At 41.7% G+C, this 21,855-nt stretch overlaps 2 protein-coding genes across 10 annotated transcripts in view; one reads left to right on the top strand and one right to left on the bottom strand.

The window, feature by feature from the left end:
- The first annotated feature begins 3,952 nt into the window (after positions 1–3,952).
- LOC146671082 (retinoic acid-induced protein 3) lies at positions 3,953–9,595 on the top strand. Its single transcript, XM_085403258.1, has 4 exons — positions 3,953–4,747; positions 5,401–6,601; positions 7,331–7,386; positions 7,529–9,595. The coding sequence occupies exons 2-4, from the start codon at positions 5,470–5,472 to the stop codon at positions 7,616–7,618; spliced, it is 1,278 nt and encodes a 425-aa protein (XP_085259384.1). The 5' UTR covers positions 3,953–4,747; positions 5,401–5,469; the 3' UTR covers positions 7,619–9,595.
- A 2,422-nt stretch (positions 9,596–12,017) lies between these two features.
- Positions 12,018–21,855, bottom strand: part of LOC146671081 (RNA binding protein fox-1 homolog 2-like) — a 55,292-nt gene continuing 45,454 nt past the window's right edge. For 5 of the 9 annotated variants that reach the window (XR_014911403.1, XM_085403254.1, XM_085403255.1 and 2 more), the window contains 3 exons: positions 17,924–18,027; positions 16,917–16,992; positions 12,018–14,861 (listed from right to left, as the gene is read on the bottom strand). Coding sequence is in view for 6 of the 9 variants with exons in the window: in XM_085403254.1 (XP_085259380.1) it covers positions 14,817–14,861; positions 16,917–16,992; positions 17,924–18,027 (225 nt within the window). In the remaining 3 variants the exon portion in view is untranslated. Of the gene's footprint in view, positions 14,862–15,526; positions 15,611–16,916; positions 16,993–17,923; positions 18,028–21,566; positions 21,610–21,855 lie in introns of those variants that run through there. The other 4 variants (XM_085403253.1, XM_085403252.1, XR_014911404.1 and 1 more) reach the window with 4 other exon arrangements.

The following is a 21,855-nucleotide window of genomic DNA, read 5'->3' as shown; positions in this document are numbered from 1 at the left end:
CTACAATGCTCTTTCACGCGATCATTGAGGAGGAATTCCTTTTTGTCCTGCTTTCCATCGCTTTCTGTCCTTGCTGCTACCTGCACTTCCCTCCTTAGAGAAGTTAAAGGCAAATAAGTTTTGTGTTTGCAAACACAATATTATGGAAGATGTGTTGTGAACTGGCATGTCCAAATAGCTGAAATAAAAATCAGTTTATTTTCACTACTTTTACTACCCTCATCTTTTTTTCTGAAAGACATAAACAGAGTAACATGGCATTTTTTTTAAATCAGTAAAAGAAAAATAATATCAAATCACTATTAAATCATAGACTGTACATAAATGATGGACCTGACAGCATGACATCACCCACTGTTTTGAGTGTATCTTGCTTTATCACCCATTTCCTGCTAAATGGGAGCAACAATTTATAAAATGAATGACATGTTGTATAAAACAAGGTTTAAACAAGCATTCATTGAAGAGATCAATTGAGGAGTGGGATTTTTTTCTCTTTTATACTTGATAATCAGGCTTCTTTTTATCAGCCGATAGGAAAGAATGCTACATCAATTTAAAACACTACAAAAGAAGGACGTAAAAAATGAGACATCCTGCTTTGAAGCCTCGAGATGAACATTTCTTTATCACCATGTTGGTTACAAAAACACGGTGGTAAACAGGAAAGGTGGATCTGACTATAAACACCATGCACCCATTGGCTGATGATTTCTGATTGACAGGTCAATGATATGTCTTCCTGCTAAACGGTGTAAAACGGTTACGGTGGTCCCTCGCTATAACGCGGTTCACCGTTCGCAGCCTTCCTGTTTCACAGATTTTATTTGTGCAACTTTGCATGTTTGTTTTTTTTGTTGGTTTTTTTTGGGAAGTGCATTGTGTTCTGCGTCGTGATTGGCTGTAGACCACTGTCAATCAATCTCCTCGTGTCTCCAGTACAGTACAGAATGAGTTCAGCTTGTCAAATTTACATAAATCTTCGACCGCTAGCAGTGTGACTCTGAAGTGCTGCACTGTATGTTTGTAAGTTTTCTCCCCAACAAACACAACAATGTCGATTAAACATTTTGCACCATCAAAGGCAACCGTGGGGGCTTTGGTTTCATTGTATAATGCTGGACTTATTTTTCTACCAAGGTTTGAACTTTGAGAGTTTAAACAAGAGAGAAAATGTGAAAATGTTGATGCCTGTCTGAGAAAAGTGTATAAAGTGTGTAGTGTATAACAATAATAATAATAGTAGTTATAAAAAATAAAGCTGGCTACTTAATGGATTTCACCTATCACGGGTTATTTTTAGAACGTAACTCCCGCGATAAACGAGGGACCACTGTAGTACTTAAATTTTGTTACGTATAGATATCAAACACTGTCGATCACATCATTTTACAACAGTAACTAGAGTACGCTGCTGGTATACGGTTTGAATCAGACCTATCTGACAGACTCCAGTTTTTTCATGTAAACAGGGAGTCAGGGTTCTGTGCTGGCAGCTCTTTTTTTAACATTATACATGCTTTGTTTAGACAATATCATTAGGAAATGTTGCTTACATTTTTATTGCTATCCAGATGACACAAATTAATTAGTCAAACTACAGGAATGTCTTAAAGATACAAAGGTCTGGATTACCTCGAAATCCCTGTTTCTAAATTCTGACAAAACTGAGGTTATTCTACTCTGCCCTAAAAATTTAATGATGTCTAAGCAGATACTTACTCTGGATGGCACTACCTCAGCCTCCAGTAATGCTGTGAGTCATTTTTAATCAGGATATGCCCAACAATGTGCATATAAACAGGTATGTAGGACTGTGTTCTTTTATCTGTGCAGTATCTCTAAGATTAGAAACATCTTGTCTCAGAGTGATGCTGAAAAGCTAGTCCACCCATTTCTTCTAGGCTGGACTTTTTGTTTCCTTATTTTCAGGCTGTTCTAAAAGCTCGCTGAAAAGATTCTAGTTGATCCAGAATATTGAAGTACTGATGCATTCGTTTGTGTTTGTTCTTGCCTCTCTATGCTCTCCTTTTTCATCCCTTTTCTCCAATGTAACTGGTTGGAGCAGATGGCTGCCCCTCCCCCTCCCTGAGCCTGGTTCTACCGGAGGTTTTTTTCCTGTTCAAATTGAGTTTTTCCTTCTCGCTGTCTCCAAGTGCTTGCCCATAGGGATCTTCTGTAGGATCTTAACCTTACAACGTAAAGCACCCTGATGCAACTGTTGCTTTGAGTTGGTGCTATATAAATAATTAATATAAGTTAAAGAAAAATGTATTGATGAAAGATAAATTAATCTAAAACCTTCGTCTCGCTTCATTTGCTCTCCTTGCCAGAGAAGATGATCACAATACTCATTAGACTATTTTAGTGTCCCCCTTAAACACTTCATGTCCCATAGAGCAACTGATATGCTAAACATTATACAGTATACAAAACACACTGTATAACTAATGAAACTTCTTTGCAGGCTATTAAAAGACTTCATGACATTTTGCTTACAGACAGCAAGTCCCAATTTAAATGCAAATATTTGTGCTCTCACATGAAAAATGGTTATTTTATTTGTGTTGAGGTTTTTATGTGCTCATTAGCACAGCTAGGAAGATTTTTGAATCTGGTGTTACAGTCGTATCTATGGAAGCCCGTTTCCGCCACTAAAAAAAAAAAAAAAGCTAGTATCCATAACTCGAAATTTCGAGTTATTTTCTCGAAATTTCGAGTTAGCTCTGCCAATCAAAAATATACGTGAATGAGGTCGCTTTCTTGTTACCCGGAAGCATATGGCGCAGGACCGCGCACTCAAAAACGGATCCCAACAAATTAAAGTATGTTTGCTGATAGTAACGCCATGTGATTCAGCTAATAACACAGGGATTTCATCATTTGTGAAGCCAGGCTGAAAACACTCAGCAATCTGTGCATTCATGACTGGATGTAATACCGGTAGCTTAGCTGTAGCATTTGTAGCTGAGGGCTTCAGCTTCCGGGTAACATGGAAATGACGTCATTCACGTAGATTACTGATTGGCAGCGCTAACTCGAAATTTCGAGTTGCTTTTCTCAAAATTTTGAGTTAATATGACGAAATTTCGAGATAATAACTCGAAATTTCGAGAAAATAACTCGAAATTTTGAGTTATGGATCCTTTTTTTTTTTTTTGTGGCGGAAACGGGCTTCCATACATATCAAAGTCTGCAGATTACAAAAAACTGGGGCACGAATCCACCAGCCATCACAAAATTTCACTGTATTTAGATTTTTTTTTTTTAAAAACTAAATGAAACATTAAAAAAAAGAGAAACTAATCAAAATAAATTAAAATTATCTACACTAAAAGACTTTAGTTTTAGGCTTTGGTGAATATGTTTATTGAGACTGGTATGACCACATGACAGTGAGTCAGCTCTGACTGTGTTTGTGTTGTACTCCAAACATCTTCAAACTTGCTCCTGGCAAACATTAGAAATCAAAATGCTACACCCAACAGACTCTAAAGTGAAACTCGCAAACCCGAGAGAGAGAAAAACAACCGAAACACAACTGTGCTCAAAACAAACACTGTTGAGGATGTTGTGTAGAGTCTCAATGTAAACCTCGACAAGGTCTCAGTACAAGGAAACCATCGGGTCGCTAAACATCGATTCGGATTCCTTGGACTAATAAAACTGGGAATATGCTCAGTCATTGCTCTCCATCCAGTGCGAGAGAGTTTAATCAGATCCAAGTTGGTGGAGCACCTAAAATACAAGTTTACCTTCTCAATGCAGCAAGAAAGGCCCCAAAAAATCTTAAAGACACACTTTCTGTCAGCATCCTTCAACACTGTCGCGCTTCCCAGACAGCGGGGTTGCCGAGTGTCTAATATGCACACAGACACTCCATGTACAACATATTGGTGCCTTTGAAACATTTATTCGAAGGAGACGTTTACATTGGCCAACATCCGTGTGCACACACCCTGCTCCTGCAACAAACCAGCTTACAAATGGAAAAAGTCCCTCTGGGCTTTAGAGCAAACTTTAGTTGAAGAGTGACTTAAGCTTCAGCTGAACACACCCTTAAACAATGTGCGTGTGCAGGCATGAGCGGAGGTGTTACGTATGGGCTTGCAACGGTGAAAAGCGTTCTCTGTTCCTGATGCAACCCTACTTGTGGCGAACTCGCCAATTTCAAGTGTTATGGCTGTGATTTACTAGTAACCAAGGAGACTGCTGCTCCTGTTCTGTATCCAGGTGATGGTGGGATGAGTCAGGCGGGCTCGCCCTAACGCCCTTGATTCTTACTTCTGCTGAGCTGTGACCCTGCACCTCAGGTGAAACACATGACCACATTATCAACAGACGGGATGCAAATTCTTATGGGAAATGAGATTCATAAATCTGGGAGGTGTGACTTCTCATCGCTTCCAGGTGTGCGGGAGCCCCACCTTAATCACAGGGAGGGACGCAGCGAAGCACAGCAGACGGGAGGGATCTAAAAGCCAAGAATTTGTGGAGGTACAGGTTTCCAACCTTCTAAGCAAGTTGAAAACAATCCTCTCCGGTGGTGCTTTTGGACCTCGTCCTTTTTTCCCCTCTTCTCCCTTGTGCTCATTTCTCTTGCTGGCAGAGAAATGAGCACATCATCAAGATAAGAGGTGCAGAACATCAACAAGAGTTTACCGCAGCTTGAACGTCAGACTGAGACTAGTTGAGTGTAATTCGGAGGAGGTGGATCTGCTTATACTTGCATCCCAGAGGATAAAAGGTAAGTGTATTCGATAAAGGTTGGGTCAGGCTTGTGAATCTATTTATATTTTGATTTGATGTCTAATAATAGACATCAAAATAATGTTTGGAATTGGTAAAAACCTCTGTAACCCCCTGTGAGCAAGTGATGGGGCAAAGTTGAGGACACGAGGCCTTTTTATCCTGTGCTAAAACTGCCAAAAAGGTCATATTTAAATCTCTGGTGCTGGAACAAAGACTCCACTGTGTAATGCGGGAAGTGCTCCTCAGCTATCACAAGTGACTATCTGACTGTCTCTCACCTCTAATCTTAACTGGTTATAACCGGCAATCGTGTTGTGTGACGGCGCTCGCTACGTCTCCTTTTCTGTCCCGGCCTCGCCTCCATGTTGCAGCTAGTTTTTCCTCCAAGCTTTGCAACGGCTCATTCATTTCCCTGCTTTGTTCTGGCATGTTTATACACTCCCTTCTCCTCCTGTGCTCTTCACACGAGCTACTGTCAAACCTCTTCTTCCTTTTGTCTCTTCCATGCTGTGACCTCTGTCATGTTAGCTTCCATTTCACCATGCTTGATTTGCAGACTTTTAATGCGTTTCGGACAAACTTCTCCTCCCGACTGACAGTTTTGCAGTCAAACATGCGTGAAATGTATTTTACTCTTTTTTGTTTCAGGATTAAAGACCTGCCACATCAAAGGACGGTTAAACAAAGGAGGACCGAATCCTCGTGTGGATTACTATAATGAATATGGCCCTTTCATCCAAGAACCTGAAATCCCTTTCTCCCCTCCTGTTCCTCTTTTATGCCCCTCTCACCTGTCTGTGCCAGTCAGCCAACAGCACCTCAACCAGTACCACAACCACCACCACAACCGTTTCCTCAAATGTTACATCCCTGATCGGAGTCCGAGGCTGCGGCAACGGGCTGCATCCCATGTACAGGTATCTGTGTGACCGCCGGGCAGCATGGGGGATTGTGCTGGAGACCCTGGCCACTGCGGGCTTCCTGCTAAGTATAGGGCTCCTCTTAACCCTGCTGATCTGGTCCCTGTGTGTCTGCATCTCATCCCGCCATTATCGAAAAAGCAACATCGGAGGCATGGTGGCCTCCATGTCCCTGTTCCTGTTGGCCACGGCGGGGATCTTTGGCATCACCTTCTCTTTCATCATCAGTCTCACCCCGCAGACGTGCCCCACTAGGCTGTTCCTCTTTGGCGTGCTCTTCTCGCTGGCCTTCTCCTGCCTGCTGGCTCGCTGCCTTGCTCTGTTGGGCTTTGCAGCAGCTCGAGGCTGGGGAGAGCCTGCTGTGGCTCTGGGGCTCTTCACTGTGCAAGTTATCATTGCCACAGAGTGGCTGATCATCGTGTTGGTCCGGGATAACAAGCGCTGCGAGTACAGCCAGGGGGAATTCGTCATGCTACTGATCTACGTCCTGTGCTTACTGGCTATCAGCTTGATTCTTTCCCTGCACCTCCTGTGCCGCAATTATTGCACTTACAGCTACAGCTACACAGGACCCATCAACCAGCAAGGGAAGCTGCACAGTGGGCTGGTCTTCTTCACACTGCTTCTCTCTGCCTGCATCTGGGTGGTGTGGATCACTATGTTCACCAAGGGGAACCCCGAGCTGGGCCGTCGGCCAAATTGGGATGACCCAGTAATTAGCATTGCCTTGGTAGCAAATGGCTGGGTGTTACTGATTGGGCATGGGTTGTCCCAGGTCGCCTTCTTCTGCAATGGGGAAGTGAAGTCCAAGGATCTCCCTTTGAGCTTTGCAGGATGGACCAGCCCCAATGCTGATATGCCAGGACTAGGAAGCCAGAAGGAGGGGAGAGACAATGGAAGTTTTGAGAATGACTTGGAGAACAAGAGAGGTGAGATGCTGTTGTGTTGATTAAAAAAAGTGTGACTTACAGTTAGATGATTTGGGACATAAAGGTAATATGATTATTGAAATTATCTTTTGAAATTGACTATTTAAATCCTCACCGCATTCCTAACCACACCTGGTTGACTAGCAATCCAAGAGATATCTCATTTTCTTTGACAAAGACCTAAAAATACCAGTAAATATTCACATATGTACAATAGAGCTGGTAAACTAGAATTTTCGCATTTAAGGATTTATACTAAGTCACGTGTACGGAAGAATTCAGGATCGACCTGACAGTTTAAAAGATGTTCATCAGTACAAGCCTATTACTCTCATGACTTTATAGGATATGATGATTATTTAATAAAAGACCACCTGGGATCCACTCTAATCAGCAATGATTATTTCTTTTTAATCAATTTAATGCCCCACTTTTTTGCACTCCTCAAATCTACATCATCTAACTAAAGTTTGCGTGCACCACAGATCCATAAAGGATGTTGTTTCATTCTCATTTTAAAGGCGCAAAACCAGGAAAAAAACAGAATAGACTAACTATGATCAATAAGGACACATTAGCCAAATGGCTTTCCTCAAACATGAGGTAAAAATGAACCCAACCTTAGAAAATGACTCCTGATATCTGTCAGCTCAGCTCTCACTGTGCGCCTTTACGATGAACGCATATAATGTATATAATTAGCTGACTGTGTAACGCGTCTCCCTTCAGGCCGGAGAGCTGAGCAATCGCTGCGATCGCCCTACGAGTCGGGATTCTCCATGACGGTGAGTACTGAAGGATAAACCATCCGACTCCTGCTGGTCCAACATTCAACAGTGTGACCTTTTAACTACGTGACTGAGCTATATTGTAGGATTAATTGGACTTTATCGAGGGTATTAATTGCAGCGATGTTTTGTGTTTCAGGAAATCGACACCGACAAAGATTACACCATTCCTCGCCCTCAGACTACCAACTACAATGAACCCTATGATGAATATTATGGACATGAATAAAACCTTATCTGAATAAGGCCTTACACACCTGATGGCCTAATTTGTACTTTAATGTGCAAAATGTAAATATTTTTAGTATTATAAGAAATGGTGTTTTAAGTGTGTTAGTAGGATTTAAAATCATATGTCGCCCCCAAAGAGAGCAGGCTCAGCAGCATGACTCATCTGCTTGAGTTTCATCATCGAGGCTGGACGGGTTCAGATAGTCCAGCTTTGTTCTGGCAAATCCACGGGGCGAATTCTCAACAGTGGGGCGTCTCAGTCACGGTGTGTGTGTTGCTACTCGGAGATGGCAGATAATAGCCCTGAGGTGACAGGAGGCGTGAAAGTGTCGCTTTGAAGGTGCCAAACTGCTGAGCAGAGACATCCACGAAGGAGCGAGAGGACAACTGAGAGGAACGAGAAGAGAGAACGAGGTGAGAAAGGAAAGGAAGGCGGGATCAGACGAAATGAGACAAGACAGGAGGAGATAGGACAGGAGATCCGTCAGTGCTGTGGGAGGGCTCGTGCCATCACTGATCAGCATCTTCATATTCAAAGTTACGTCACAGTTACACGTTTCTGCAAAACAACTGGAGTGATGTAGAAAGATACAACATAGGCATCTTTTTTACCCCGTAACACTTTAAAAATACGGCCGAGGCCAAGTGCGTAATTCCTCTGTGATTAAACAGAATGTCAATACTTTATTATAACGTAATTATATTTACCTACAAATACTTAAAGGTAGGCACAAAGGAATAAGGGGATAACAAATCAGGGTTTTACAGAAAACAAAGAAAAACTTATACTGCAAGTAAAGCTAATTAGTGTGTAAGTAATTTTAGTAAATTTAAGCAGTGCATAAGGCATTATGAGTAGTGCACAGATTCTGCAAATTTGATGGTATTTGTTTTTTCTTGTAAGGCAGAAAAGTCCTCAACACATTTATATTAGTAAAAGAAAAGCACAGTTGAATAACAGAACATCCATCCTGCAAATCAACATAATGAATATTAAATAAACAGGCAAGAAAAGCAAGATTAATCCACTCCATAATGCAGCCTGTGCTGAAAACTACAGTGTGTTTATGACATGTGATTTTTGTTTTTTTTCTGTAAAAACCCAACTTGTTCTCACCTTATTCTAGTGTGCCTACCTCTAAGTATTTGTAACTAAATGTAATTACACTGTAACTTTAAAAAAAATGCACTAAAAGTCCATTCAATTACAGGAGAATTACGCTCTTAGTCACTTATTATAAAGTGTAACCTTTATTTTACAAATGCTTGCATAATGTGCTCAATAAAAAAAGACTTCTACATAAAGGATTTCGTTCTGTCGGAGCTCAGTCTTTTTTAATGTCCACTTAATAATTTGAATGCCTCCTTGCAGTAAACAAACACTTGTGTACAGGGAGCAGCCACCAGGGGGCAACGTCGTAACAAGTCATAGTAGATGACTAGGTAGATGTAAAACCTTTTTAGTAGCAACTATCATAGTCACGGTTTCATTTACAAGAGGCAGAATGTGCAATAAGAAATTCGTCCCTCTGTAATACACGGGAGAGAAGATGATTCAGTGTGCCATTTATTTTCTTGCCCCCTCCCTTCCTCCCTCCGATGGCCTGTAGTGATTTGCCATCCACAAAAGGTCAGTTCCCCACTTCAAAAGATGCAATCTCTCACACACCTCCTCCTCTGTCAGGCCTCTGCCTATTCTTCCAATTAGCCCAACTTCAATTACTCAGCGAGAGCATGCCATCAAATTGGCAATTGGCCTCTTGTGCATTAGTGCAATTAGCAGGGATATGAGGTTTCCTGCCACATCCAACCCATTTACGGCCATTAACTCTAGATGCAATTAAAGATTGTTCCAGTTTGTTTCCCCCTTGGCAGTGATGAGCAAGTTTGGAGGTGGTGGAAGAGCTTATCATACAGTAAATTTGGTCTGGAGGAGTAAAAACAAAAAGAAAAGAAAAGTCAAGAGTTAACTGCAACGTAGCACCGCTGAGCTGCGTTAAACGGTGGGCATGTGGCGCCTCCATCAATCACCCGGCTCGCGCCCCACAGAGGAGGCCACGTTTCTGGACTGTCTGAGCAGGGATTCTTTGGAAGTTTGTTATCTAAATATTGCAGCATTCAGTTGACTCCCCGACTTCTCATGTCTAATGAGAAACTCCCTTATCTCTGCTTGGTATAGGGTTTTGTTCTATTTAAAGCAAGCTCGCTCCTGATTGGATAACTTCACTTTAGACAAACACTGCAAAGAAAATGATAAGACTGACACAATCATGGGAAGGAAATAACATAATGGCTGCCAGCTCAACAAATCCAGAACCCTATCTGAGAATGTGCTCTATCACCTCCTGATAACTGTCAGGTAAGAGGGTCACTGCATCAAGAAGAAATGGGAGTCAGTGAGTGCCTTCAATTTCTGAGGATCCTTCAAAGTGTTTCTTTAGACAATGCCTGCCTTCTTCACTCATTCTCAGCTCAGTCCTTTTAAAAAACAGAATTTGTTTAGTTGAATCTATGAAAAATAGATAACATAGATAACAGTGTCCTTAAAAATGGACAAGTGGAGGACCAAAGAAGTGGCAAGGCTTGTAAAAATATATACGCCAGATGAGCAGTATGTGAAAGTCAGGTCCTTGAGACATATGAAAAAAGATCCAGACATGATGCAGGACCTGAGAGATGCATCTAGCCCTTCAGTTGATCAGTCTGCTGTTTGTGAAACGAGGGAGAAAAAGCTGAGGTCGCCAAAATACACAAGAACCTGACTGGAAATCAGTGGCAACTGGTCTGATGGAGTGATGGATCCAAATTTGACATTATTGGTCCAAATTGTTAATATGCAGATCGGTCATCAGGACAAATGTATAACAGAGTGTGTCTACAGCCGGCCGTGGCTCTGACATGGTTGGGTTGCATTTCAGCCAGTGGTGTTGGAGCTTATCAAAGCTGAAGGAAACTGTGGATGCAGAAAAGTGCCACGAGATTTAGATCAAAATGTCTGATTGGCAACAGCTTCATTTTAAAGCACGACAATGATCCCAAACAGACTGCCAATGCAGTAAAAGCAGACCTGGATAGAGAAAAACACAGTGGAGCACCGTCAGTCATGGATTGGCCTCCCCCAGAGCCCGGACCTCAACATTACTGAAGCAGTGTGGGCTCATGTTGACAGAGAACAGAACAAAGCCAACATCCCAAGACGACCTTTGAATATCCTTCCATAAGCCTGGAGAACTATTCCTGAAGACTACTTAAGGAAATTACAAGAAAGTGTTGAATAAAGGTGGTCACACCAAATATCGACTTTCAAGCTTGTTAGAATCGTACAAACTCTGTTTTTGCCTTATAGACTGTAGTTACATGTATGTTTTCACAAGTCACTGCACCTATTTTGAATTTCCTAGCAAAATATTTAAAAACAGGAATGAAGGACAGCTCAAAACTTTTGCATAGTACTTAAATGTGTTTTTCAACCCTCAGCTTCACGCAGCTCTCTCCTGCACTTCAGAAATAATGCACAGCAAGCATCTCCAGTTTCCAACCCACCTCTGTGCACTTTAAGGAACTGCAGCTCGGAAATTACTCAGGATTTGCTTAGTTTCAATAAATACACTAAATTTACTGGAGGTCATGTGGGAGCAGAACTGGGTGATCGTTTACGGAGCGAGAGGCAGGTATGAGTGCGAGGGCCTGCGACACTAAAGGCCAGAAAAGCTAATAACAAATCAAAGACGGGTATAAAAACCAAACAGTTTATTATTATATACATTCAATAATAATGAAGAGAATAAACAGAAGGCAGACACAAGAATGGCAAAATAAAACATTGTGAGAAAATACAAGTCACTTACTTAATTTTTAAAAAAAAAATCACTTGGATAAATGAGCCTTTGAGAGCATGTGACAGGGAGGAGGAAAGGGAAAAAAACTTCACATGCAATTTAAACCCATTTATTAAACTGCTGTACAAAAACTCCCACTGGGCTGACTTCTTGAGTGCAGTGCAGGGAGTCGGGGTGTGGGGTGGGGGGCATCGGCAGCCAGCAGCTGAGGATGACTTTTGTTTTCAGTCCGTGTTCCTCGAGCGCACCTGTGCGGTTACTTCGCAGCTTTTCAAAATAGGATTAACTCCCAATTAGAGGAGGCAAAAAACCAAAACAACAACAACAAACAAACAAACAAACAAACCAAAAAAAGCGAGTGAAAGCAGCTGCGCCGCGGTCGCTGCTCAACAACGGCGCCGTGACTGCAGCTTGTTGCCAGCTGGATGAGCGAGGCGGAGAGCTTTCTAAATGAGCATCTCTGTGGGCAGGTTCATAATAATAACAACACTAACACGGCTCTGCGCAGAAGCTTTTCACCGGGGTGGACTAATGCTGTTACTCTTAACATTTTAAGGGTTTTAATCTAAAAAAAAAAAAAAAAAAAAACCACAGGGGGGACAGACAGGTGATTACCATGAGGACCACACAGCAGAGAGCATAGATAACCCAGGTGGACTGAAGTGGACTGGACTGCCCCCCCCCCCCCCCCCCCCAACCCTCCCCCACAATCCAGACACTGTGCAGGGCCTGAACCGAGAGCAGCCGTCACTGCTGTCACCCCGCATCACACATCCTCCCAGGTTCTCTCTCTTTCTTACTCCCCCCGCTGTGTAAACACGCCACGCTCCACCTCGTCTTCCTCCTCCAGCACTGCGATTTGAGTTCATGCACAAAAAAGAAAAGAAAGACTCGACACCCTTCCTCTCTCGCAAAAAGCATGCATGCATAGCAACACTTGTGGTAATACTTGTAAGAAAAACAAAAAAACAAGGAGGTAATGCTCATCAAAAATACTCATTGGACCCACTGCACACAGTTTCACAATCATACAAAAACAAAATACCCCCCCACCCACCCTGTCCTTGCACTGTACTACCCCGCCTTCCCCCCAAAGAAAGGAGCAGAGTGAGAGGGAGAGACAGTGGGGGACGCTGTGATTCTGTCAGCTGATGATTAATGGCTCAGCTTCTCACCTTCACCAACACTGCCACAAAGTCCCTTCACTGACCGCCCACACATTGTTTCATTGTTCAAAAAAAAAAAAAAAGGTGAACACTGCTGGGCCTCTGGACCCCTTTTGACATCGTGCCGCCCCCCACCCTCCCCTCCTAATTTACTTTTTAATTTGGCCCTTCAGGAAAATGCACTTTGAAATATCCTCTCGGTCTACCTGCCTCTCCGTGCATCCCTCATGACTCCATCTGCTCTGATTTCCCTTGTCTGCAGCAAACACCTCTGCATCTGCACTGTGTGCTCATGTGTTAGTGCAAAAAAAGAAAAAAAGAAAAAAGAAAAGCTAATAAATGACACTTAAGACCAAATTAAATCCAGCAGTGTCATTATATTCTGCAGGCTGGATTAAAGGTGTATTCCCTGTCTTGCAGACATTGCTTTTATGACATTTCCCAGGGGTGCTGCTACGACGCTGTACAGCTTCAACCCACACATTAAAAAAAATAAAAATTACAGCTAAAGAATAAAGTAAAGGCAGAAAAACACAAAAATAAAAACAAAATACACAAGGACACACAAAAAAAAGAAATGTGCTTTCCTCTGAAAATCTTTGGAACTGAAAAAAAGGCAAATAATAGCAATAACGACAACAACCACGTGAGAGTAAATGCAGATGCAACACATACAGGTCCTGCTGTGCCTTCAGGTGCACCAGGAAAGCTTTGAAAGTATTCAGAGTGAACCATCCCAGAGAGCATGATGAGGGGCCTAAGAGTTACATAATGATGTGAAAACCTAGTGAAAACACTGCATATAAATAGAAACAAAACCGATAATGAATCCCGTCTCTGTGCTTCCCTGCACTCTCTGCTCTGCCGAGTCGAGATCACACACCATTTCCCGAACGACGGCCAGGAGGGATCGGCGTCCGTTCGACTGACAGGTTATTTGTTTCCCAACGCGGGTGGTGCGGGTGCTGAAGCTAGTTCCACTCGTGTCCTGTGGATCTTTTTGATGTGATCGGCAGGAACGTCTGACGGTTTAGGAGATAGAAACGAGTCCTTTATTTCTCCTTTTGGAAGAAGCAGACTTGAGGACGAGGCCTTTAAAAAGACGGTCGTGATGTCTCCATGTTGGAGTTGCACTTGCAGTAATGACTGGAGTATGTGCAGGCGAGCATTAAGGACAAAAACTCAAAATCACTGAGCCACGTGGTGTTTTTTGTTTGTTTTTTCCGACATGATGACACGTCTGCGGCAGGCAAAACAAACGAGGTACTGCAGAAAAAAAAAGACCTTTTTTTCCTTGTCTTTTTTAAACAGTCTCTTTGTGTTTCCTTTTACATTTGGCCAGGACGTTTTAAACGTTAGAAAAATGCCCCCCCCCCCCCCCAAGACATGCCATATAAGTTCGAAGTTATTAAGAGAACAAAAAAAGTGGTTTCTGTCAGAAGTTTCCTCCAGCTGAAAGTTGGATGTTCCAGCGTGGCAAAAACAAGAATAGCTCCTACATCCTCTGAATTTGATTCTTTTCTTTTTTTTCAGTATTACATGATACTAACATCAGAGGGATGTAGGGGGGAGCAGCTCTATGTCAACGTAGTGTTTAAAAACAGAAGTACCTTTTTCTAGTATCATTTAGTGAAGTCTGACACTAAAGGAAAGTGTAGAGGAATCTATACTTGGTGTTTAATGTAAGAGTGTGTGTGTGGTTAGGTCTGACAGGACAGTGGATAAACTGGAAGTCTGGATATTTTTAGGGACAAAAAAAAAAAAAAAAAAAAAAAGATTTTGTAGTGTGCAGGATGTCATAGGAACAACAGCAGTCTGTCTCCTTCCAGGTCCTGTAGTGTTTTTTCTTAAAAAAACAAAAACAAATCTAACAAAAAAGCATCCCAAACTGTGTCCTGTTGCTCCAGCTCTTTATACAAGGGATACACTCCTGGCAGTTTTTTTGTTTTGGGGGTTTTTGTCATCGTTTCCATGTCAGTGACGGACACAAAAGTACAGGAACTGAGTTTCAGTTGATGATGTGGCAATGACTTCTCTCGCCACAAGACAAAAAAAAGGGAAAAGAAAATAATAAAAGGGGTTGTTACTATAATCTGCCTGCAGAAAAAAATGTAGGGGAGCTCCTGCCAAGCAAAGAGCCTGAAAAAGGGTTTTGGACCAAAGTGAAATTCCTTGGATGTGATTTGTGGTTTTAGTAAGGAGCAAACCTACTGTATCCAGCCCGGTATAAACTGGCCTGAAAGACACAGAAGGGACAACAGAGTCATGAAAGTAGACATATACACATAATTTAAGAAGAAGAAAAAAGTGCTGAATGCATCTATAAAAAGCTGCTATTACACCGCTTACAAGAAACGTACTGACTGAACTAGAATTCACCCAAGACCGCAAACGCCTCCATTTATTTGTTCTTCAGAAAAATTCAGTGACATAAATGCGGCGCGACATCTTGCAAAAAGATGGACGAGAAAAAAGTCGAGTGAGGTCACGACGTAGGATTTTCAATTCATGATTAACACGGTCAAAAAAAACCACACAATGCTATCATCAAAACTACAATATTTCACTGTCAACACTTACACATTTTGATGCTCTCTTTAAAAATAAAACCCATTTATGGTCTTGATGGGGGGGCAACACATTTTATAGCTGGTTTCAAATATCAAAATATTTTATTTAAAAAATACAGCTGATGATTCTCCCAACCAATCACACTTCAGAGTCCCTGATTCTAGCTTCCTCATGGAGGCTTTTATCAAACTCACAAAGTGAAATAGCTAATAAATTGAATTGCAAAATTTTTATTAAAAAAAAAAAAAAGTCCACATTGACGCCACAACGTACAGATTAAATATCTAACTCCTCATTTTTTTCCCCCAAGAGTTTTTCTTGTTCACTTACACAGATGTTTGTCAAATATCTCAGAATCACTGCATCGTGATAACTTCGTTATCTTATCCAAAACCCTTCAGTTGATCCAAAACACTGCAGTGACAAGAAAAGGCACATAATATTTGTCCTTCTCCTGACACACAAAGTCTTTAACAGTCAGGACCCATCTTATTTTAAAGACATCATACTATTATGGCGTTATTTTTGTGCCACTATTCTGAGCGCACGTAAAAAAAAAGTTTACAGGTGCAAGTGTTGCATTTTGAGGAGAAATTTATTGTATTTCGTCCAAAACTCAGGCATCTCTGAAAACGTTTAGAGCACTTTTGCAAATATGTGATGTCTTGATAAATCGAGCAGATATTAGAAGTTTACACAGCAACATTCTCACATGAAAATATCTTTAAAGTTTATTTTGTGACCCAGAAAGAGTAATATTTCAAACTCCGCCACTTTGTGTTCCTCTGCCACTGCCTCGTTTGAGCTTTGGATGAAATGCATTCTGGGATATTGCATTTCGTCATTCCGAGCTGATTGGAGACCAGAACAGCCAATCAGATATTTTTGCATCCAAGTCTGTGATTGGCTGGTTTTTGTGGCACAAATATAACAGTGTTCAGAAAGAGTTGAACGCGCACAGGCAGAAATGTTGAGAGCGTGAGCAACACATTGCGAGCAAGCGCAAATACAAAAACTGAGCGAGAGGAGCTGCTATTGTGTGTGTGTGTGTGTGTGTGTGTGTGTGTGTGTGTGTGTGTGTGTGTGTGTGTGTGTGTGTGTGTGTGTGGATAATAGCAAACACTGAAATACATTTTTTGCACGCAGCAATGAATTTTGTTCACTCAAATTCAGCTTTTCTTCGCTCAAAATAAATTTCTCCTCAAAATGCAACACTTGCACCTGCAAACTTTTTTTTACGTGCGCTCAGAATAGTGGCACGAAAATAACGCCATATACTATCACATTTTCCCAGTACACCACATGACCTTCATGCTGCAGGCTAACTTGGTGTTTCTAGAGTTTCTAAAAGTAGAATTTGAGGCAAAGCTTCAGCTTTCAGGCCCTTCTGCTGCTGAACCAGCTCCTATTTTGGAGTTGGTAGACTCTTGTTAAGATTAGTCTTCAAACTTTCAGCCATGGTGGATCAGGTGACCCTGAACCATCAGGGTCATACTGCTATAGGCTCAGACTGCTGGCTGACTGACTTCACGCTCCCCCCACTTCCTTTAAACAGGGAGTTCTTTGTTCCAACAGTCGCCTCATCAATAGATTGTTATGAGCTGGTGCTACATAAACAAAACTGAACTAAACTGAACATAATGTGTCGCACACCCAGTTATTCCATTATTCCCTCCCTACTGTTCTACTTATGTTGTAGAGCTTGTGTCCGTTTACTCACCATGGCTCCCACGCCGTAAGCAGCAGCCGCCGGAGCTAAAGCGTGGTATGGGTCTGTAGTGTACACCCGGCCATAACTGGGAACAAAAACACAAGAGATTACTTAACAAGGTCAAAATAAGTCTGGCAACTATGAACTTTGCTGTTGTCCTGTTTTGGAGAGCTTCCTTTCTAATCTCCCTTTGAACCCTAGCAGGCGGCCTAATTTTGAAACTTAAACGCAGGTTTAAAATCCACAGAAAGAATAAATGCATCTTTTGCAGTTGCTTCAGCACAAACAGAAGTGGACGATTACTTTTTTTACGCACAAAAATAAAACTGGTTGATGAGCATCTGTAGAAGAGCCCATTTTCAGTCATATATCGAAGTTATTTCCTCATTGTGCTACAACCCAGGCAACAGCAGCATTAATCCATCACACACTTTAAAATATATTTTATTTCTATCCAGTTAAAAGCTTCGCATAGGCCAACAGCACGTCAGCTAATGCAAATCAGCGTCCTGCCATGCAATACCTGTGCGCTGCCTGACATTAACCAGCCTGCAGAATTCGATTAACTCTAATAAAATTAAATGAATGAAAAGCGGATGAGGGGAAAGTCCTGGTACAGTCAAATGATAATTCTTCATGTCAACATTTTATTCTTTCCCCTCTTTCATCTTTTCTGGCTCTCCTGCGCACATAAGGAGCCACACATTGTGCAAACATTGGCTTGAAAGTGCAAATGCTCCCCCCACTGCGTCCCAATGACAAAAACCCTCAGATACAAGATTACATACAACTCTTACTGTTATCTTATCAAACTGTTATCCAACATAAGTGAACCTTAAATCCCCAAACTCGATTAAAAGTTTTCTCTCTTACTCAAAAAATAAAAAATAAATAAAAAAGCCCCTAAAACACAATGAAGGATCAGAGCCTTTCAGAATATTAACGCTTCACCTCGGGAGCTCTGCCGTACAGTTTAGCGTGTCTACGTGTATATTTGTGTCCTGCCTTGACCTCACCTGTCACTGTAGGCAGCAGCTGCAGCGGTTGCCCCGGTTACAGCCGCAGGCTGGGCGTAGCGATAAGCGGCGGCGGCGGCTGCAGCAGCAGCCGGGTAGCCTCCCTGAGAGAGACACATACAGCAGAGCTAACTCGCACGCCTCTGAGGAGGAAGATACCTGAGCTACGGTGTGTCAAGGAGGAGGGGCGGGAGAGATGCAACAAACTGACATTTGGTGCAGAAGTTACGAATACTTTCTTCTGTGTATTCAGAGCACAATTACTTTCTTATCGTCTACGATAAACATACAGTTTGTGTCAGTATATTGCATATGCATAGGGGGAAAAGGAGGAGGTGGTGGGGCGTGATGGAGGAAATGTTTTATCAGTGAGACAGGGAGAGGAAATTGGACTGTCGAAGTCGAGTTAGATTGTATTATTACCGCTACGGGAGAGGGGGAGGTAAAAAAAACAAGTAGTGGAAGATAAAATGCGCACACATCTGAGGCCGTATAGAAACCTCAGTGTCTTGGGAAGATTAAAGTAATGAACAGATACATCAAGAGGACTCCTACAGCTCTAAGGACACTAACGGATGCTAGTGTTGCATTTCCAGTGGTGATGGAGAGTATTTGCTTATGACAAAAACAATATTTGTTATTAGAAGTGTTTCTTTTGCATGGATTTAGAACAAAGACAACAGAGAGAAAGACTGAAAAAAGAAGGAAACAAAAAGGTCACACACACTGACACACCCACACAAGCCTAGACTGACACTAAAATCATCTCCTTGCACTGAGACTGCATGCATGACCCAAAATTACAATCCAGACCTCCTTAAAAAAAGAAAAACAAATAAAAAGAAACAAAACAATCCCACTGCATTTGGACCTGATCAGAATGGAGAATATCCAATCACAACAGAAACATCCCAGCATTCTCAGCGATGGCTACGAGACACGGACCAGAGGGAGGCAGGTGGGGTACAAAATGTTTATTAGTGGGAGAGAGCAAGGCTTTCTGGGTAAGTGGAGGGAAAGAAGGAGCAGTAAAACAGCACGCCGGCATGCAGCAGCTGATCAGCACATGCTTCAATAATCATCCTGGGGGTGTGCAGTTAATTCAGGAAGAGACCATGTTCTCCATTTCAGCTTGAGCCCCCTCTGGGCAGAAGGCTTTCAGGGCACTGACTAACGTTCACGGGACACTGCTGTAAAATCACAGCCTCAGATTTAGAAACAAAAAGATTACAACACAAGGGACTTCGAGTTTATGATAATCTGATAATAATAATAATAATAATAATATGGTAGCATCCAATTGGAAATATAGTTTGTGTTTTAGTTTTTGGAAAACGCAGTACAGTCAAAGGTTTAGATATACTTGCAAAAGACATCTATGGTATATTAAAGCAGTACTGGGGCAATTATTTCTGCAGCCAAGTTTAAATAAACCTGATTATGTGAAAGCATATATTAAAACAACATTTCTGAAACAAAGTAGCACTAGAGTATCTGCATTCACCGCCTTATGGAAAAGGTGCAAAATACAATGATTTGTAAATCATTTACGGCTTATTTTCGATACAAAACATGAAATACTGAAACTGGGGAATGTTGCACCATGCTGCATCACCTTGTCCTGTAAAAAAAAAAAAATGTTTTGTGTCTGGACTGCAGGGAGGTCAGTTTAGCACCAGAGGGGTGTACTATGAACCATAATTAGTGGCTTAGTGGGCCACGTCGAGCTCCGAGTATGCTTTAAACTACATTTTGCACCATATACTGAGTAATTACTCGACGGATGCTGTACTTACTAAGCCACTAATCTACCTCGTTAGCTGTGAGATATTCCTTTAGTTGGTTTTCTAGCGTTACACAATTTTTCCAATCACTTGTTGTACCTGCTCCAAAACAAAACAGAAAAGTTTCTTGCCTAAAATTCAAAACTACAAACTTTTCAAACTACATCTCTCGGTTTCCTTTTAAATCATTTACAAATCATTGCACTCTTTTATTTGCATTTTAGGTCAAACTTTCTTTAAAAAACGAGTGATGCCAGGTCAAAAAACAGAAGCACAGGACAACCAGATGTCTGCTTGGTGGTGATGTGGAGGGGGAAATCTCAGCAAACCACTTCCTGCTGAGTTATGATCTGAATCACTAGATTCAGCATGATTTTCACTGAGTAAATTAGAGGCCTCAGTAGATTAAAATAAACAATAAATAAAAAGGGACATTGCTACCATATGAGCATGCTCAGTGCACGCCTCAGCCCTTGCCTCTGGTTTCAAAATAGCACGAGTCAGTCTCATGAGGTTAACCTGTACTGTACAGTCATGTGAAAAGCAGCGTTGTTTACTGGACTCTATGCAGTGCTGTGAAATGTTCAGTGTTATGCTTCCATTAAAGCCTGGATTATAAGCCGCTGGCCGAGAAGTTATACCTGTTATGCTTCTGGGCGCATGTGTAGTTGGTGTGTTGCGATGTAAATTATCCATGGATGAGTCTGCACAGGCCCTCATGCCAATCATGTGATGATATTCAAAGTTTGGGTCTATGCATTTGTGAAATAGTGTTACATCCCAGTTAGATTGCTTTGTATTTGTGTGTGGATTGAAACGTGCTTGTGAGTCCTCAACAGTTAAACACAAATCACTCATTTGTGCACGTTTGTAAACCTTTTGAGGCAACTTTGTCTCCATATAGATTTTTGGCCATAATCCACAGCACCACGTTTTGTGAATTGGGTTTCTTTGCACCGTGGAGTCACAGAGTCACTCATCACAGGAAAAGGAGCAAATCAGCAGAATGGCTGAAAAAAAGAAGTATGAGCAAAACGCCTGCAAATCTAGACGAATAAAAGCAACGTTGTGAAGAAAAACAGGCCAAAATTCCTCCACGACGATGTGAGAGCCTGATCTCAGTAAACAGCTAAGGGCAAACAGAAAATGATCCAGTTATTGCTAAAGTTGGCGGTTTTCTTCACAGGACTGCACCGAGTGAAAACTTCTCTTTTCTACATGACTGTAGGCCACTGATACTTACTAAAAATACAGTCAGCTTTTGTAGCTTATTTTTGACCAGTCTGAGTTGTCCTTGTATCTACTGAGGGATCTAAAAAAGAACATTAAAAAAAACCCTCACTTGTTTTTCAAGTGACATAAAAAGTCGATTTCCTGCCGTCTCAAATAAAGAGCAGCTGTAGAAATAATTAAGGAGCCCAAACTGCAGTGATATAAGTGTGTCTGACAAGTGAATGCAAACATTTGACCAGAACTTTTACAACTGTATGCATACTGCCATCTTTTCCAACACGAGAACAAAATAAGAGCAGGTGTCATTTTCCACCAAAACTAGCCAACCAGACAAAAGAGACCAGGTTCTCTTTTGAGCAGGAAGAAAAGCACTCCATACAATTTAGTACTTTTAGTTAAAAAACAAAACAAAAACAAAGCTCTTTCCCACAACTGGAAAAGCAAGAACAAAAAAGAAAAATCAGTGAGTTAGTAAAAGAATAAAGCAAAATTCAAAGCAGCGGTAATTTTTAAAACAACTAAAAGACAACATGTTCCAGATCAGATCAGAAGATGATTCATAAGATCAGAGGAGGTAGTACAGTAAAACAATGCACACTCAGGGTTTGGTGTTGAGTTGACCCTACCTGAGGCAATCTGGGACTAAGGACTGAGTCCTGAAACACTAGTCTATAGAGAGAACAGAAACAACCGTTGTCAACCTGGATGCACACACGCACGCACACACTCATTCACTGACGCACGCTGCCGCATCCGCCTACAGAGCAGCCTTTGTAGTGGTGTTGTGGATCCCATCACACGATGTCATTTATTCAGTTTTATTTCATTTTTAAATGAACACAGCTGGTGCTCAGTTGTGTGATAACCAGCACGTTTGTCGACGAAAAACAACGCTCATGCACAAAAGACAAAGGA

Source organism: Rhamphochromis longiceps, linkage group LG4 (genome assembly GCF_057381845.1).
Source record: "Rhamphochromis longiceps isolate RC_006_pf linkage group LG4, R_longiceps_female_GT1.1, whole genome shotgun sequence".
Lineage (NCBI taxonomy): Eukaryota > Metazoa > Chordata > Actinopteri > Cichliformes > Cichlidae > Rhamphochromis > Rhamphochromis longiceps.
Note: the sequence above shows the minus strand (reverse complement) of the source record. Positions and strands in the feature narration are given on the sequence as shown.